Here is a 19,780-nt window from a genome sequence, read left to right on the forward strand (position 1 = left end):
AGGATTCTTGTGCTTGCGCTCCGAGACGGAACAGAACACGGACAGGTAAATTCATTTTTTAGCTTACGGTGTGTGCCTAAACAGTCAAAAATGTGTCAGAATGTGACACTTTGTGATTATTCACATACACCCTCAACAATTATGTCTTAAAGGGGTTGTTGATTGCATTTTCACTTTTATAACATTAGTGTAATTTTGCTGTTTGAGCATAAACAATGTCTGCAAAGTTACGACGCTGAAAGTTCAATGCAAACGGAGATATCATCTTTTAAAATTATGACAGTTTAATGCCTACAAAAATGGCTCGTAGGGACTACAACAAGTTACTTCCCAGGTTTGTGACATCACAAACGCAGATAAACCCCACCGCCGGGAACAAGCAACAAAGGGGCGGGGCCATGTTGCACCGCTTTAGAGAAGAGGAAGAGTTGCTGCCATGCCGTCAAAACTAGGGGTGCACAGAAAAATCTATTCATATGAATCACAATTCTGTCTTCTAATAATTCTAAAGCCTCGTTCAGACTGTCAGCCCAAATCTGATTTTTGTGCAGATCTGATTGAAATCCGATCATATTTAGATTTGAACGGCAGCGAACTACATGAAATCCGATTTGTGCAAATCTATTTCAAGCTACATTCGTATGTGGTTTGGAATGCTATTCAAATCGCATTTCTGGAAATCCATTTCAGTCTGACCGGTCAGATCGGATTTAGCTTAGGTTTTTCACGTCCTCACGCCACGTAAAACGTAAACATGTCAGACGTTTTTGCAGAAAACATACTGAATATCTTTGCAGAAACAAGCTTGTGTCATTGCGAAGTGCAAGTCAAGCGGAAAAACACAATATAGCTACTGCTAGTAGACATAACTCTTGAGCGGAGACGGTAGCACAGAATAAAGCCACACATTCCAGCTTCCTGCATTTCTGCTGCTGCCTCACAAGACGAAATATAATAATACAGTGCAACCACAACGGCAACATGTTGTCATGTCATAAGACAACATCTGTATTGCAAACTATATTGCAGTTACTGTTGTTTTTAGCGTAGGCATAACAACGCAATGGCATTACCATAGAAACCAATGCACATTCTGTAAAAACGAAAGAGCGCTTATGGACACACAAATTGGATATGAATCAGAATCAGAATGAGCTTTATTGCCAGGTTTGTTTACACATACGAGGAATTTGTTTTCGTGACAGAAGCTTGAATGACAGAATGACAGTGACAGAACAAAAACACAGATAATAAAAAGAGGAATTAAAAAAATAAACAAGTAAATAGGGAATAATATACAAATTGACAATTGTATGTACAGTTATATTACAATAGACAGTTTTGTATGTACAGGTATATCTCGTGGAAATTGAAATGTAGACTAAGTATGTGTGTTAGATGTATAAGTGTATAAATAGTGTGTGTTCCACAATTGTCAGGTGTTCATGAGATCGATTACCTGACGGAAGAAACTTCCTGTGCCTGGTCGTTCTGGTGCTCAGAGCTCTGTAGCGTCAACCAGACGGCAACAGTTCAAAGAGGGAGTGTGCTGAGTGTGAGGGGTCCAGAGTGATTTTGCCAGCCCTTTTGCTCACTCTGGATGAGTACAGTTCTTGGAAAGTAGGGAGGGTTGTAACAATGATTTGCTCAGCAGTCCAGACTGTTATTGAAGTGCAGAGGACGGATTAAATGATGGCAGAGTAGAACTGTTTCAGCAGCTCCTGTGGCAGGTTGAACTTCCTCAGCTGGCGAAGGAAGTACAACCTCTGCTGGGCCTTTTTAACAATGGAGTCTATATGAATGTCCCACTTCAGGTCCTCAGAGATGGTGGTGCCCAGGAACCTGAATGACTCCACTGTCGTTACAGTGCTGTCCATGATGGTGAGAGGGGGGAGTGCAGGGGTGTTTCTCCTGAAGTCCACGGCCATCTCCACTGTTTTGAGCATGTTGAGCTCCAGGTTGTTAAGACTGCACCAGACAGCCAGCTGCTCAACCTCCAGTCTATAAGCAGACTCGTCACCATCCTGAATGATGCCGATAAGTGTGGTGTCGTCTGCAAACTTCAGGAGCTTGACAGAGGAGCCTTTAGATGCGCAGTCATTGGTGTAGAGGGAGAATAGCAATGGGGAGAGAACAAAGCCCTGAGGAGCTCCAGTGCTGATCTTACAGGTGCTGGATGAGAATTTTCTCAGCCTCACTAGCTGCTGTCTGTCTGTCAGAAAGCTGAACAGTTGCGATACGCTGTGTGGACAATCGGTTATTCAAATCAGATTCCATCCGGATATGCACAAAATCGGATTTGGGCTGACAGTCTGAACGAGGCTTAATGGATTCACAAGTTTCAAAATCAATATTCTAAAGCAGTGGTTCTTAATATTGTTCCTCGCTTCCCCTGCTCTGCACACGCTCTGCATCTCTCTCACTCACACACTCTCTCTTTTTCTCTCTCTGTCTCTCTCTCGCTCTTTCTTTCAGATCATCAGCTCACCAGCTCAGCTCCAACAATGAACTGTTCCAATTATTCACTTTGTGTATAGACAGAGATATTTTTCACATAGTTATGAGAAGCGTTGAGCATGTATTGCCGTGCTGCATTAAAGCTTTAATCAGGATAAAACCGTATATTAGAAGCAGTCTCTTCACATCCCGATAGCAATCACTAAGTCAAGTGGTCTAAATGTATTTATATTGTTTTTGCAAGGTGTAGGTCCATAGAATGTTCAAACAATCAGATTATTCGGTCCAAACATTACGATTGGCTGTCCTACCTGCTTGCCCTGTTCACGCAGACAGGATACGTCATCAGCGCACTCCATTACGCTATTGCTCTGCACTTTGTACTGCAATGCTTTCTCATCACCACCGGTGAATGAGACGTGAGGTAACGTGACAGCGTTGCATTCAGTCCTCCACCAACGCCATCTCTCAATGACTATGTTTACATCGGCATCAGTAATCTAATTATTTACCTTATTCTAAATAAGACAATATTATGATTAAGGTGTTTAGATAAGTTGCTTTTAGAATATTCCTTTCATCACGTTTTACGTTAGAGTGCATAGATCGATTAATGACACACATCATTACGTCCCCACGTGTCGCCATCTGACATCCCCTCAAGAATTTCACATATAGGTCTAAACATATAGTTCGTCTTCGTTATGATGCCATATACAGTTTTGGGTGTTTCATTTTTTTATTTTACAAAAGCTTCAAATGAGGTTAATTATTTGTCATGCTATACGTGCAAACAGATGACGGCGTTGTTGAAGCCATGCTCTTTTGTTTGCCGTCAAATGGTTGACCGCTGCTGTGTGTTTCCTGTCGCAAAATGCAGCAAAAAGCCCTACACCACAGTAATAGTGTGATTTAAGGTGTGTACATGTTGTTGTTGTTGTTGTTGTTGTTGATGATGATGATGTTTACATAGTAGATTCTTAATCAGAGTACTGTCTTATCAAAAAACAGATTATTGTTTTCCATTTTATTGTAAACGTACTGATTGTGTCGCTGATTATCCCCTTGTCTGCCTGTGCTTGTTCATGTGTTTTGGAGGAGGTGTGGTTTTGGAAAGTGATTTTCAGGGAAGGTGGGATCTTGCTTTCAAAGCTAGCTTACTTTAGCCTTGCATTATAAATAAAAGAGAGATAGATGCAGAGCGTGTGCAAAGAAGGGGAATGCGAGGAACAGCATTAAGAACGGCTGCTTCAGAACATTGATTTTGAAACTTGTGAATCCGTTAGAATCGTTAGCGCGATTCATATATGAATAGATTTTTACGCGCACCTCTAGTTTTCTCTTCCTCTTCTCTAAAGCAGTGCAGCATGGCCTCGCCCTCTTCGCTGCGTGTTCCCAGGCTGGGGTTTATCTGGGTTTGTGATGTCACGAAACCGGGAAGTAACTCGTTGTAGTCCCTACGAGCCATTTTTGTAGGCATTAAACTGCCATAATTTGAAAAGATGCTATCTCCGATTGCATTGAACTTTCAGCTTCGTAACTTTGCAGATATTGTTTATGCTCAAACACCAACATTACACACTAACTAACGTAAAAAAAAGAAATTGCAATCAACTACCCCTTTAAATTAATCACTCAAAAAGTTTTGTTTATGTGGCCCACTCATAATCTTGTTAAATAATTGGGATTACAGTATCGATCAAAATAATCGTGATCATGATTTTTGCCATAATTGAGCAGCCCTAATATACACAAGCAGGCTTTACTGTTAGCAAATATCCAGACTCTTTTGAGAGAAGCGGGAAGGATAATAATTTAGTTTTTCTGCTCCAAATGCATGATTTTCATTGTCTCTTGCATAAACGGATATTAAAAATCAGAATTGAAAAATTGTCTCCCTAATTTTCACTACATTTTTTTTTTTATTTTTTTTTTTAATGTCATTATGCAGCATTAGAGTGGGTGGCAGATGGGTTGGTCAGACTGATTCAGACACTATATAAATGAAAGGACAAACTAAGAGGCGGAAACTCACTCATGGCCTATGAGACAGAGGATCACGAGACTCAATACTGCTTTTCTGCCATTAACTCATCATGCATCAAGGGAGAACGCTCCAGTCACGAATACAATATCTTGTATGTGTTTTTTTCATTGCTGTCAGCATGGACTGTGTTTCTGAATCTGCTGGTGATCATCTCCATCTCTCACTTCAAGAAGCTTCACACTCCAACCAACCTGATCATTCTCTCTCTGGCTGTGGCTGATATGTTTTTAGGTCTTATTGTGATGCCTGTGGATGCCATAAATCTGATTGAGACATGCTGGTACTTTGGACACACTTTCTGTAGATGCTTTTTAATCATCATGGGACTGCTTATCTCAACATCTCTCAGTAATTTAGTCTTGATTGCTGTTGATCGTTATGTTGCTGTGTGTCACCCTTTACTGTACCCAAAGAAAATAACCACAACTAAAACTTTAATGAGCATTTGTCTCTGTTGGTTTTGCTCCTCAGTTTACAATAGTGTTGGTGTGAGTTACGGATCTGTGGACATGTCACACAGATCAGATGTGTGTTATGGAGAGTGTCCCCTTGTACTGAATTTTGTTTTGGGAGTTACTGATCTAATAATTTCTTTCTTGTTTCCTTGTACCCTGATAATAACTTTATACTTGAGGATATTTTATGTTGTACATCAGCAAGTGAAAGTTATAAATACCCTGATGAAGGGTGGCAAATGTGAAATGAAAGGTTCAGTGAGGAGGAAATCTGAGAGCAAAGCTGCTCTGACATTAGGAATCATTGTGACAGTTTATCTGCTTTGCTGGATTCCATATTATATATTGTATATAACAGAAACCAAAGTCTCATCTGCCACATCAGATTTTCTAACATGGTGTTTGTATATAAATTCATGTCTAAATCCTATTATCTATGCTTTATTTTACCCCTGGTTTAGAAAATCGGTTAAACACATATTAACTCGTCAAATATTTAATCCAGCATCTTCTCTGGTTAATGTTTTGAATGATCATCACTCGTGATTTTTTTTTGTGATTTATATCTCAATTGTCAAACTGGCAAAGCATAAACCCATTTTATCTTATGTCATAAACTGGATATTGAATATTTCTTTCCTCTGAAGTGATAATGATGCAAATGAGCTGCACAACAGGCCTGGTATGAATGCTTGCACTAAAATTTAAGATGGAAAGCTATTGAATATTGAAATTGTGTTTGCATACTTTGAATAACTAGAATAATGAAGTTTGCCATGATTCCACTCATAGTCCTCTTCTACACAATATCTATGCAACACAAGAAGTATGGTAACACATTTATTGTAAGGGTTATTAGGGTATTCTTAAGGCATTATAATGAATACATAGTGTGTGTTTGTGCGTGCGTGTGTATGTGTAAACAAAATGTATCATCTGATGAATAATCATAACACCAGTTTTAATACATTGTAGCAATATCTTTTTTGTCCCTTCACAGGGCAATTTATGCAGCACCAACCTCACAAACCGACAAATTTTATAATACATCATGACAAAAACTGATCAATAAAAACATCACAGCCAATACAACCACAACAAAACTTCATATATTTTATGTACAATTCATATACAATTGAAGTTGAGCCACTGATATCACATGGACTGTTTTACCGATGTCCTTACTATGTTTCTGTACCTGGGAACATTACAGTTGCGTTGCTGCAGGTCAGAGAGCACTCAGATTCCATCAAAAATATCTTAATTGGTGTTCAAACGATGAACGAAGGTCTTACGGGTTTGGAACGACCTGAGGGTGAGTAATTGATGACAGAAGTTTCATTTTGGGGTGAACTAAACCTTCAATATTTAAAATGCCTTTTGTGAAAATTAAATGTCAAAATATGGAGGAATATTTTGACATTTGACATCTAACTTTGATTTTACCATCAAATCCTTAAATAACAAATGAAATACCAAATTTTATGTTAGATGATTTTTTGGGGGAAAAAAAGTAGATGCTGTGAATAATTGTGATTTAACTTTACTGGTCAAGCTCAGTGTTTGAAATAGTTAGCCAGTTGATTGCCTAAAATATAAGCTGAAGTAGAAGTTTCGTCAAAAGAAAACAAAAAATAATGACTTTATTCAACAATTCTTCTCCTCTGCATCACCCCAGTGCCATTATGGAGGGTACCTTGATGCATGCATATTGTGTTCCTCTGCACGTAAACAAGGTTCAGCGCATATGTGTTCTACGTTAGCAGCACCACACTTATGCATAGTGATACTCTCCAAAAGGGTGGAGGACAGTGACATGGAGGAGAATAATTGTTGAATAAAGTAGTTATTTTTGTTTTCTGTGCCCACAAAAAGCATTCTCTTTTTATTAAGGACCATTTTTGACACAATATGCTAGTTTCCTTGCTGTCTATGGAGGGTTAGAAAGCTCTTGAATATCATCCAAAATATCTTACTTTGTGTTGCGAAGTTGAACAAAGGTCTTATGTTTAACCTGGGTAACCCAGGCTAAGAGTGAAAATTTAATGGAAAACAAATAAATCACTGATTCTTGAAACATGGGACAAAACAGGTCCAGCAATTTGAACTACTAATAGGTTTTTAAATGAAAATATTTTCAATTGTAAATGTTATGGGGGATTAATAATATAATGTATTTAAATCAATTATCCCCTTCAGTTTAATTTTATCATTACTATATCAAATCTATGACACTTATTGTCTTCTCTCTACATCTAAAACAGTGTGTCCACAGAGAAGGTTTCAATATTTTTTTAAATGATGAAAAAAAGCTTGTTTTATCAAACTAAACAATAATATCTCGTATCAAGGTTGTATTTCATTGACACGTGCATGTTTCATAAGGTTTCTTAAAGTTAAAATTTAACTTAATGTGACCCCCTTACCACATTTCACCTCTACAGAGTAGTGTCAGACATGCTCTGGTAAGGTTTATAGTTTTAGAATATGCTAAGTCCTAATGTTAATATTTCCTGTGTCACAACCATGGTATGTCAACAACATCCAATATCTGAGGAAATTATTAGAAATATTTAGATACTCTTATTCTCCTGAAGCAGGTTCTATTAGCATCTAGCATCAAGAGAGAAAAAAATGGCTATTACATTAACTCCTTTTGTTTTGGGAAAGAAATGCCAAATTTGTCAATAATATAAGGGTCATAACATAAGAGTCAGGGAACATAAGGCAGAGGGAACACATAACATTGTATAAAACATATCCACTGTATACATAATACAGTTAGTTTGTATTCTGATGATATGTGTTCTGATCATTTTTGGATCATCTGTTAAGATGTTTAAATGTGTATATTAAGATCTTGGCGAATGTAAATGGATAGAGGTAAACAACGAATTGTTTTATTTGTTCATATAACTGTTTTTAAAAGTTCCAGTGTTCTGAGATGAGAGAAAATAGATAATTTGTGTTCCAAGGATATATAAAAATACTTAAATGTGAGTATTTAATAAACAATAAAATACTGTTTGTTGTTTTTGACTTTAATACAGTAACTGATTGATTCAGGGTATTAGTTAAAATGACTACAAATTCAGGTTTTCGCCACTTTGTCAACTCTGTCAGATGAATATTTTCCCCATGTGCCTCTACGCACTCTGTAATGTCTGGGCATGCTCCTGATGAGATGGTAAATGCTGTCCTGGGAGGATATCCTGCCAAACCTGGATCAGGGCATCAGTGAGCTCCTGGACTGTCTGTGGTGTGTTACTTGGTGGCTTCAGATGCTTTGATACATAGCTTCCCAGAGGTTCTCAAATGGATTCAGGCCTAGGGAACATACAATCAGTCAACAAATGGCCATTTTGACCAGTGTGGCACTAGCACAAGACTGTTATTGAGTCCGCATGGCTGTAATCCAATAGAAGACAACATGCTTATGAGCATTGTTGCCAAGTCTGTGGTTTTCCCGCAGAACTGGGCTACTTTTATACTGTTGCTGTTTTTAAGTCACTTAAATAACGCCCTGAAACACATACAGACCATTTGTTCACAAGACTTGAGAACTGGATGTGGTAGATTAGAGTTTTTGCTATAAAATGATCTGAAAACCTGTTCACTCGTTCACAGAAAAACTATTTATTGATTTAACGTTTGTTAGACATTTTTGTGTTAAAGGCCATATGCGAGGGAGTAACAATGACCATGAATATTTAGTGATTCACACCTGAGAGACAAAAGACCCTCCCCTAATGGCCCATCAAGGTGACTGTGAGGCAGATAAGAAAGTAAGTGAGGAGATTGAAATAATGTGGGTTTTGACTATTTGTGTTCTATTTACAACACAGTATAATCCAAATATACACAGTGAAGGTAAAAGGCAGTTTATTGAGCACACTGATCTAAACACTTGAGACTTGAACAGTCACGCACCCATATGCCATTCCTGGAAACAGATCCTGTTCAACTTTTGAAACAAGTAAACCATACCTGGTATTTTCCAGTGTGTTTGCTGCTTTTTTCCATAGATTCTAGAAAAAATGGCCCCATCATCAGTAGTCACAGAGCTTATTTTTACCATATTTGTGTCCAGTATAGTTGAATATCTGATGTTGGTACTGCCCTCTCAGAGAAAAACAGTTTGAAGTGAAGTCTTCAAGGTATCTGGTCACCAAAAAAACCCCCAAAAAACAAACCTGTTAACATGTTCATATGAGGAGCGACTCTATTTTTACATTAGCAATCACTAATATTGCCCACTCATAACTCCTAAAAAATAATGTAAAAAACATGATTTTGTAGTCATAAACACAAGAATGCTTTGTATGTTTTATACAGTATAAAAACATTTTCTATCTGAGAAACTACGTTAAGCACGTTATAAACATCTACATATATTCATGATCAGAGTATTTCACAGTAAACACTGGTCTAAACATTCTAAGTGTAACGGGATGACCGGAACGAGAGGCGTGTGGATCCATTTAGCTTATTTTAGCTTTTAATAAGAGACGTGGTCATGAAACAGACAAGGTTCAGATAATGGCAAACAGGTACAACACAGGCAAGACAAAGAGTAAACCTAGAACAAGCATGGGTCTACAATCGGCAAACAGATTCCAGAGGGCTTGACAAAAGGGGTAATCCATAAACAAAAACAATAGTCCAGACAGGGGCAAACAGAGTCCAAACGGCAAGACGATAGGCCAATCCGAAATACACAGGCAAGGATCTTCACACAGGAAAACAGGCAAGGCAAGACTAGACTAAACTAGGAACTATGAACTAGACCGGGAACTGGCTCCATAAAGTAGCTATCGCTAGGTGAGCGATAAACGCAAAACAATACTCGGCAGTGAGAGAGAGGAAGTTCATGGCTTATGTAGTGTAGCAAATTAGCTCAAAGATGATGAGAGATGAACATAATTAATCATAATGGGTTGTTATCAATTATATATTCATCTTCAGGAATTATAGCATTAATAGTACAATAAGATGATTTGTTCATCCGCAGTACGGACAGTTTTAATCGTCTATTGACTCTAAGGAAAATAATTTCTCTGGCCACAAAAAATAATTTCCTCCCTAATAAATTTGTCATAGAGCATGTAACAAAACCAGAACGTTGAAGTGACCTCGTTCTGTGATCAGCAAACACAGACAACCAAGCGTGAATACATATGGATGTTTATAAAATTACACTACAGGGGAACATGCAATATCAAACTAGACACAAACATACGCACATTAAACATAGATGCCAACACGAGAGAGAGAGAGAGAGAGAGAGAGAGAGAGCGCAAGCGAGTAGAGAGTAATGGCTGGTAAACACATCAGCTAAACACAACCTGTTAGAACCATCGGAGAATCACATCACCTTAATTAAAAGGGGTCGACGCCTAGAAGCGCATCTAAATAGTTAACAAGTGGTTACTTGCATATTGGTTTTGTTGGTGCTGAGTAAAGTGTCCTGGTGCATGTATAATGCGTAGATTCTTGATGAATTCCTTTAGGAGTGAAAGCTTCGTCATTCCAGCCATGGGTTGATTGGTCCGAAGTGAATCGACAAAGTTAAAAGTTACTGGATTTAAAACTGCCAGGAGCTCGGACTCCCCCCAAAAGGGGAGTCGTGAGATTTCCAAGGTGATATGTGTGTCTCCAGGGCACCGAAAGTAAAGAGAAGAACTCGCCTTTTGGGTGTGGGAGAAGTTTTATCTGGTTTCCCTGTAACACCCATTTTGGTTAGTTTGACCAAAAACAAGGCACATAGTTTCAGCGGGAAAGTGTTTCTTTGTCTCACTTGACACCTCATTTGCATGTTTTATGACTGTTCTGCTCAATCGGTGTAATTCTTCCCACAGTACAGTAAAAATAGTATGATGCATTTCACGATCACATAGTGTACAAACCAACATTTATAAATTAAATACAATTTCGTAAATTGCATAAACAATTATGAACAAAACAGCATTGTGTATGTATAGCCTAATACAAAGAGCCAAAGCACTGATTGCACAGAATGCATTTAAAAACCGATGCAGTGGAATGGAATAAAACCCACACAAATTCTCGAGACATGTTTTCTAAAATTTGAACCTCTTTTAGTTTACATGGCTTTTTATACATCTTTACATTTTTATTTTAAATTCGACTAATATTCTCTTTTTAACACTTGTTCTATCATTATTGCCCGTTTCATTTATATATCGCCGTTTATGGTACAATAAGTTTTTTTCTTTATAATGTGTAATGTATGTATAATGCTTTAAGAATTCCCTTATAATGTAGTATAAATATGGACTTCATAAAGTGTTACTTTGTTGGCACCCACTTTTTATTAAGTGCCCTTAACTACTACGTACTTCCATTCATTTGACACAATGCACTTACTGTGTTCATACATGTTTTTAGATTGTACTTAAATTTGAAAACACCATCCTGTCATTATATCCGTATTTAATTTCTGTAGTTACAGATATAATCATTTACACTGTTGACCCTACCTCTACCCCTTAAAACTAACCGTACCACCAAACCTCACACAATGAGCTAATTGGGCTGATTTTGAGCTGAATTCTCCCCTTCCGACATAGGTTAAGTCACGATTATTTTGATGGTTCTACATATCAGATTTTTCTGTGGTGTGGGGTGTGTTAGGAGTAATTGAATCTGCTCGAAAGAACGTTGGAGCCGCAGCGATCTCAAATCGTAAATTTAAAACGTTGATTTCTAAAAGAAATCCAGTTGTGTGGGGATCCCTGAGGACAAACACGCACACACTTTGTAGATTGTCATATGGAATGGAATGATTCTCAATAATAAAGTGAACTGACGGAAGATGGAAGCATTACTCGCCACCATCTTAGTCTAACAATTCTTTATTTTATTATTAATTCTTGTAGTGCCACAAATATGGACTACTTCAGGAAGCAGTGTTATATTTAAAGGGGATGCTCACATATCAATAAGTAACTAATGAACATGAAGCTGAATTTAGACTTGCGGTAGGATGCCTCAGGGCTCAGTTCTTGGACCACTTCTCTTCTCTGTCTACATGGGATCACAAGGTTCTGTCATTCAGAAACATGGCTTTTCATATCACTACTATGCTGATGATCCTGATGATCCAACGATAGCTGCTCGCATCTCAGCTTGTCTAACAGACACTTCCTGCCCGGTCTTGCAGATTTGCTTTATTCAACATCAAGATGATCAGGCCCTTTCTTTTGGAACATGCTTCACAACTCCTTGTTCAAGCTCTTATTCTGTCCAGGCTGGACTATTGCAATGCTCTCTAGGCAGGTCTTCCAGCCAGTTCTGTCAAGCCTTTACAATTAATCCAGAATGCGGAAGCAAGATTGATTTTTAATGAGCCAAAAAGAATGCACATCAGACCACTGTTTATCAATTTGCACTGGCTACCAATAGCTGCTTGCATAAAATTCAAGGCATTAATGTTTGTCTACAAAACCATCACTGGCTCTGCACCCCTTTATCTAATTTCATAATTTTCATTGTTGTGGCTTGACTCCACTGTTTTGTTTTAAAATTTTATTGTATTGTGCACTACTGGGACACCATACAAAAGAAACAGGGCAAATGCACACCAGACTGATGCAACAGCTGCTGCTTTCAACTGCAGGGTTGGCGGTGCACTGTTTTTATTATTTAACTATTTAATACAGCAATTAATCTATTCACTAAACTATTTCAAATGTCATACGAAAGTGCATAAGCTGCCAAAGCTGACTGGACAATTAATTCCTTGTTTATTTAACAACAAATATGATATAAATTTAATTAAAAAGTTGCATTAAGATTTCATATGTTTCTTCTAATGCTCCACTGCTGTTTTTTCTTTTTGCATAGCTCCATTCATTAAACAGATTGTAGGTGAATTTGAAGTTGCATTGTTTCAGACATAATGGAAATAACAGACCCCGAGGTGTGTTATTTCCATTATGTCCATTGCCATTTTAATCACTCACTTTGTGATGAACCACCATGATAATACATTTGAACCCTTATAATTCTACATGACTCTAAATGACTGTCTTCTTTTTGTCATTGTGTTTTTGATCAGTAACACAGATGAAATATGAATGATGTAAATAATTAAGCATGATGCATCTTTATCTTTAACTTAATGCAGTAGTTTGAGGATTCAATGCAATACAAATCATGAACATTTTGTCACTTAATTTCAGCAAATAAATGTACATTCTGGTGATATCTGTATTTGAACATCAGAATTTGAGATTCAAACTGCAAACATACTGAGCTATATATTATTAAAGTATATGTCAGTACAAATCAGATCTAAAAAAAAGAAAAAAAAAAAGAAGTGACATACGACCAAGTATGGCAACCCAAACTCATAATTCGAGCTCTGCATTTACCCATCCAAAGTGCACACACACACCGTGAACACGCACCCAGAGCAGTGGGCAGCCATTTATACTGTGGCAAGACTTCCCCAAACATCTACCTTTATGAGTAGCATCATTACCAGTTTAATTACAACTGATGCTCTGCAAAAATATTTACCAGAGAGGATGCTGGCTGAAATATTTTTAGAGTTAAGATCTGTTTAACTGTCTTTCTAAACCAAGGGTAAAATAAAGCATAGATAAGAGGATTCAGGCCTGAGTTAGTGTACATGACCCATGTCAAAATGTTTTTGGTCGTGTAAGAGATTACTGATACAGAACATATATAGTAAGGAATATAGCAAAGCAGATAAACTGTCACAATGATTCCTAATGTCAGAGCAGCTTTGCTCTCAGATTTCCTCCTCACTGAACCTTCGTTTAAACATTTACCTCCCTTCATCAGGATGTTAATAACTTTTACTTGCTGATGTACAACATAGAAAATCCTCATATATAAAGTTATGATCAGGATACAAGGAAAAATAAAAGCCACAAATAAATCAGTGACTCTCCAGGCAAAACCCATCGTACCATCTGCTACGTTTGAAAAGTCAAAAGTATTAATTACAAAGGCAGTGTTATATATTGAGGAGCAAACCCAGCTCAGACAGATGCTCATTAATGTTTTAGTCATGGTTATTTTCTGTGGGTACAGTAAAGGGTGACAAACAGCCAAAAAACGATCAACAGCAATTAAAACTAAATTACTAAGAGATGCTGAGAAAAGCACTGTCAGAAATATAAAATAATGTACACAGAAAGTGCCTCCAAAGTTCCAACATATCTGAATCATCCTGGTGGCCTCTAAGGGAATCACAAATCCAATAAACATGTCAGCCACAGCCAGAGAGAGAATGATCAGGTTGGTTGGAGTGTGAAGCTTCTTGAAGAGAGAGATGGAGATGATCACCAGCAGATTCAGAAACACAGTCCATGCTGACAGCAATAATACAAACATGTAGATGATATTATGTTCAAAACTTGAGCGTTTTCCCTTCATACATGATGAGTTGATGGCAGGTAAGCAGTATTGAGTCTCGTGATCCTCTGTCTCGTTAGCCATGAGTGAGTCTCCTCCTGTTAGGAGTTTGTTCTGATCTTCTTACTGTCCTTTCATTTATACAGTATCTGGATCAGACTGACCTCCCCATCTACCGCCCACTCTGATGTAACTGACAAAAAAACATATATTTTTTTGTTTGTTTTTGTTTATTGTTTTCATCTTGTTTTTTTCTTTGTATTATCAGTTGGGAACTGAATTTAACACATGTCAGGTGGTTATTGCTTTAATCAATAACCAGCAGCTGTAGAGCACCCTTCCTTTGAATGGCTGTTGAAGCTTATCTGAGAGGGTTTACATAGCAAAACAAATTGCCCTCACACACTGAAGCTGCACTGTAAGGCATGTAGTCTCTCATAGTCCAAAAGAGGCAGGATTAATTTCTTTAGTTCTCATTGCAATCGACTGAAAAATTGTTAAAAGACTCAAACATCCCAGAAAAATAATGATTGCTGATTTTAGGAAGGTGGTCAACTTAAGTCGAATTGAATAAATGGAAATTAATTGTTATTCTAAATAATCACTTATTTGGAGTCTGTATCAGCCTATGCTTTCTGTCTCTAAGAGGGAATCACATTACTATGTGAATGTTATGTGAACAAATTCATATTTCACACTGACAAATTTTATTTCACAGTAACGATATATATCTTAATATAGTTATTTTTTATTAAAAATAAGAACAAAGAAGCATATTACACACAATAGGACAAATACAAATGTTTTTCAGCTATAACATGTAGTAACAAATACTACATAAATAGAATAATCAAGTGAGTAACTAAAACGCAGCATACAATTTGATGTGACAGCATACACTGTCTACACTTTGTGAATTAAATATGAATAGATTTTTATTAAAGATGCAAAAGTGATTCAGTCAAGAGCAGTGAGTGATTTTGTCTTTTGTTGTTTGGTTAACATTAATGACACAGACAGCAGGAGTAATATTAGTCTTCTATCCCTTTAAGACCGACTGCATGGATTCAATATACTGATACACATCTGATTTTCACCCAATTGTTTAATTTAACAAATAACAGACTGTTTAGATGAATACTCAACACATTTTCCATTTTGACATAATTGTGTGTGTATTTGACAATGTATAGAGAACTGAATGTTGCGAGCACATGTCTGAAAGAGGCCGTTTTCTATGTACACACTTGAGGTGTGTGTCAGTAAGTGTGAGCATCAGTGGCGTAGCAAGTCAGCCCCAGGCCCATATGCAAAAACATTTGTACGGGCCCCCCAAATGTTATAGGTTAATGTGGGCTCCAGCAATCCTTGTTGTTGTCTTTTCGGAGGTAAATAACATTACATGACTATTCAGAAGTTGTTTTGTTGACTGTATAAATGCTTGCAAGTAATAGACATTTATATTTACTGCCACATTCTAAAAAATGCTGGGTTATGCTGGTTTTGCTTGGCAATGTTTCTAAGGTGAAAGAAGGATGTTTTTGTAATATGTGAAATATGATTTTCAAAGGTCAAGTAGCTGTCTAATACAAGACCCAGCTCTTTGACTTGACTTTGAATTTAATGGAATAAAATTACTGGTCATCTTTTATGTTTTTAACACATTCTGTTTAATAATTAATATACATCTGACTATCATCAACATGACAATGGCAACTAATCCCATGTTTTCTAATAATATTTCTAAAGGACTGCATGTATATTGAAAATAGCAGAGGGCCTTAAACAGATCCTTGTGGCATTCCATACTTTACTGCAGTGTATGGATCTTTACTTCCCAACCTTTGTTTTGTAAACATTATTAGTAATAATGCCTCAGCTCCTATAAATAGTAACTCTCTAATCAAAATTACTGAAAATATAATGTTACAACTGAGTAGTGTTACAAGAAATATGTCTGTGTTATATCAAAATGTGGCACAACTGTATTATTATAATTATCATTATTAGTATACATCACAACTGCACGCTAACTTTTTCTCTTATTTATTCTTTCTCTCCCTATCTTGTATTGAAAAGCTGTGGAAAATGTTTACATTCTATGTTTATTCACATATCTGTCTTTGGGTTGTTTTTCGTTTTTTTGGTGTTTGTTCATTTTTCTGTACTTTCTGTCTACTGTTATTTTTCAATTTGTCATTCTCAATTAAAAAATAAAATAAGGTATAACAGTAGTGTTTAGGTACAGAAATGTAGTAATTAAATTAAAAATAACACTGCATAGTGTCACTGTAAAAATGACATATAGATTTATCTTTTGTTCGATTAACTGACAGTTCCCTTGAATGCACGGATCCAATATAATGATACACATTCGTTTTCTTTCGGTGTTTACAAGAATACTTGCCGAAACTGGTATTTTGAGATCATTTTGTGGGTATGTGTCAAGGAGACACAAAAGAGAACTGATTTCCAGTGGCGTAACTTTACTTTGAAAAGTGGTGGGGACACCGCACAACTCGTTTTGCTATTTGTTTATTTAATAACCGAATTTACTTGGGGACTGAGTTCAGAGTTGGAAATGCACATAATTTTCACTTTGATGTACACATGCATCACATTCACAAATATGTCTATAAACATCCAAATAAGCAAAACATAACATTCACAATGTGAATGTTACGTTTTGCTTATCACAACACATCCAGGGTAGCTAATATCAATCAAAATACGCAAGATAAATATGGTGAACTTACCATTTCATGGTCAGCTCAGCTGCAGCGTATTCATTAATTGCACAATTGTGTGTGTATTACGATTCATTCTACTTTGAATTACTTGCATATGTTCTCTTAATACCAGCCGGACAACTTGCTAAAAGCAGGTGTGATTGATGCACGCGCTGAACATGGAAGAATCAACATTACGTCAAGAGTCAAGACAAGCCCACAAAATGTTTCCTCATCCAATCAAATAATTTAACCAATCCTGAACTAAGCAAAACCTTGTGTAAAACATGAATGAGAGTTAATTTGTGTTTAAAATGGTTAAACTACCTTTATTAATTAAATAATTAAATAAATGAAATTGTTTTGACGAATCTTTTTTTATGACGTTTTTATAAAAGCTAAATTTTTTTCCTCCCCCACCCCACATGTAAAGGCTAGTTAACGGTAAATATTGCTACCTATAGCATAAATGTTAAAACATCAACAAAATGTCTAAAAGAAAGTGTGGAAGTGATATAAGAAGCTTTTTAGTGAAGCAGCCACACACAGTGAGTTACTTTGCTTAACACGAAAACATATTATATTTAACTTACCTGAATATAGACATACTGTCGCTAATCATGTTTTTTGGCGGCCACTGGAGCGCGCTGTGATTTAATACAAAACTGAATTAAAGGACTATGAACTAAAGTCATAACATAGAATTGTCCTGTTGCCTAAAAGTGCTTTAACTATTATTCAGCAATGATGGACAAATGTCAATATTGCTTATGATTGCAAATGTAAACATTTAGATCCTGGGTTGAACTAGTAATTTTTTCCCCAGAATCAGACAAATGTGCCTACTGACAAAGAACAAGAACAGGGAGCAGAAAATGTAGAGGTAAGAGTAAGACTAAAATACAGTATTAACATTGTAGACTACAAATAAATTTTAAAAGAGGTACAGGATCTGTAGACTAATTATAGGGAAAGGAAACTACATATCCCATGACGCATATCGCGTATCTCGCGATAGTTTCACAACGAGACTTAATATTAATCTTTGAGGACGTTGAAAAGCTTCTGACCGGCGGAAAAATTTGTTAAATGAATGAATTAGATTATGAAGAGCGACGATTTGTAGATGGTGCTTTTCCTTTAATACATACCTTACGCAATCTATTTTTCAGTTACTTTTTAAAAGGGGTGGGGACAATATCGAGCCTGGTAAAAAGTGGTGGGGACATGTCCCACCCGTCCCACCTGTAAATTACGCCTATGCTGATTTCTCTGTTTGCATGTTGTCTGAGATGTGGCTCTGTGTGCTTTGTGTGCTCAAAAAGCAGCGCACGATTAATGAACTGCATTGTCTTTCACCTCTTCTTGCTCTTGAATGTGCAAATGATAACCTTTCACTCTTTGGTTGTTAAACTTTGCAACTAATCTGGGAACCGCATGCATGCCAATCCACGGGGTCTGATCCATGTGGATCACAGATTTTTTTTTACACGACACACGTACTCTTGAGAGGCCGCACCCCAATTGGAGTGATTGGATTGCAGTTGTTCCCGAGTCAACAACTCACTGATTTAGATGATCCAGTCAGAAAGAGTCTTCAGCTAAAGTGAATTCACAAGTCTGACTCAAAATTAGCCAAGAATATAAGATCCTTGGAGCTTGAGCGCATGCAAAAAGTTACTAATGCCAAATTGTAGGCTTTATTATTGTAAATGAACATTGTACTTGTCACATCTGTCAGTTGTTTGGAAACTATATCTGCAGTAAAAGGGTGAGCTGTTTAAGGCCACTTAAAGTGGACATGTCCACATTTGTGTATCGCCATCTCAACTGGGAAGGTTTTAGGTAAACATGAAGTATAACATTAAAATAATGCAAATTAATGCCCATGCATCTTCCTGGCTGCCAAAGCAGTTTCAAATGAGTTCTCAAACAAGTATGTTTGCATATTGCTCTTCTTAACATTTGATACATTTTGCCCTATATGACGTCTTTTTTTGTGGTATATTGTTTGTCAACGTACATGTTTTTATTTTTCTTCATTTTTAAATACTGTATGTTTTTTATGTACTTGTTTTAAGTAGCAATTCCTTATTTCAACATATCTCAGGTATTTTGAACAGTAGGATTATGTAAAAAAATCTGTTAAAATGACAAAATAAACATTCACAAATCAATACTTTTTACTTTGAATAAGAATCAAATACTTGTGTACTTGAGTAAAGTTGAAAAGGAATACATAAGGCTTTTACGGGAGTAATATTTTATTAGGGTATTATTATTATTTCTTTATTTCAGACCATTTGGTCCATATCACAATAAAAAATAAAATAAAAGAAGAAAATTACACACCATCATACATTCACATACAACAATCACTTAAGAAAAAACTTGAATTCCAGTGTTTCCAAAACAAGGAAGAATACCTTGGTATCACTTAATATAGGATCATTTAAGGCTATTATAATTGTATTTCTTGATAAACTTAATCGACACATGAAAATATACATATACATGCATCTGTATCTGTACTTTTACTCAAGTATTTGATTTGTGTACTTCATCCACCTCTATAAAGAAGAAAATAATTATAATTTAATGTAAAATACAATGGGCTCTGCAAATGGCGGTATGGATGGGCCTCTATCAAGGTAGTCTCATGGGTTGATCTGAAATGTACAATT

General features: G+C 36.6%; 1 protein-coding gene and 1 pseudogene across 2 annotated transcripts; one reads left to right on the top strand and one right to left on the bottom strand.

The window, feature by feature from the left end:
• Positions 1 to 4,485: 4,485 nt before the first annotated feature.
• Positions 4,486 to 5,505, top strand: LOC306866146 (trace amine-associated receptor 13c-like; the record flags this gene model as incomplete). Its single annotated transcript, XM_079411200.1, has 1 exon — positions 4,486 to 5,505. The coding sequence occupies exon 1, from the start codon at positions 4,495 to 4,497 to the stop codon at positions 5,503 to 5,505; it is 1,011 nt and encodes a 336-aa protein (XP_079267326.1). The 5' UTR covers positions 4,486 to 4,494.
• Positions 5,506 to 13,473: 7,968 nt separating this feature from the next.
• On the bottom strand, positions 13,474 to 14,505 carry LOC306866139 (trace amine-associated receptor 13c-like; annotated as a pseudogene). Its single transcript has one exon. The product of its transcript is annotated as a trace amine-associated receptor 13c-like (transcript).
• Between the last annotated feature and the right edge of the window lie 5,275 nt (positions 14,506 to 19,780).

This window comes from Barbus barbus (assembly GCF_936440315.1).
Source record: "Barbus barbus genome assembly, chromosome: 47".
Classification (NCBI taxonomy): domain Eukaryota; kingdom Metazoa; phylum Chordata; class Actinopteri; order Cypriniformes; family Cyprinidae; genus Barbus; species Barbus barbus.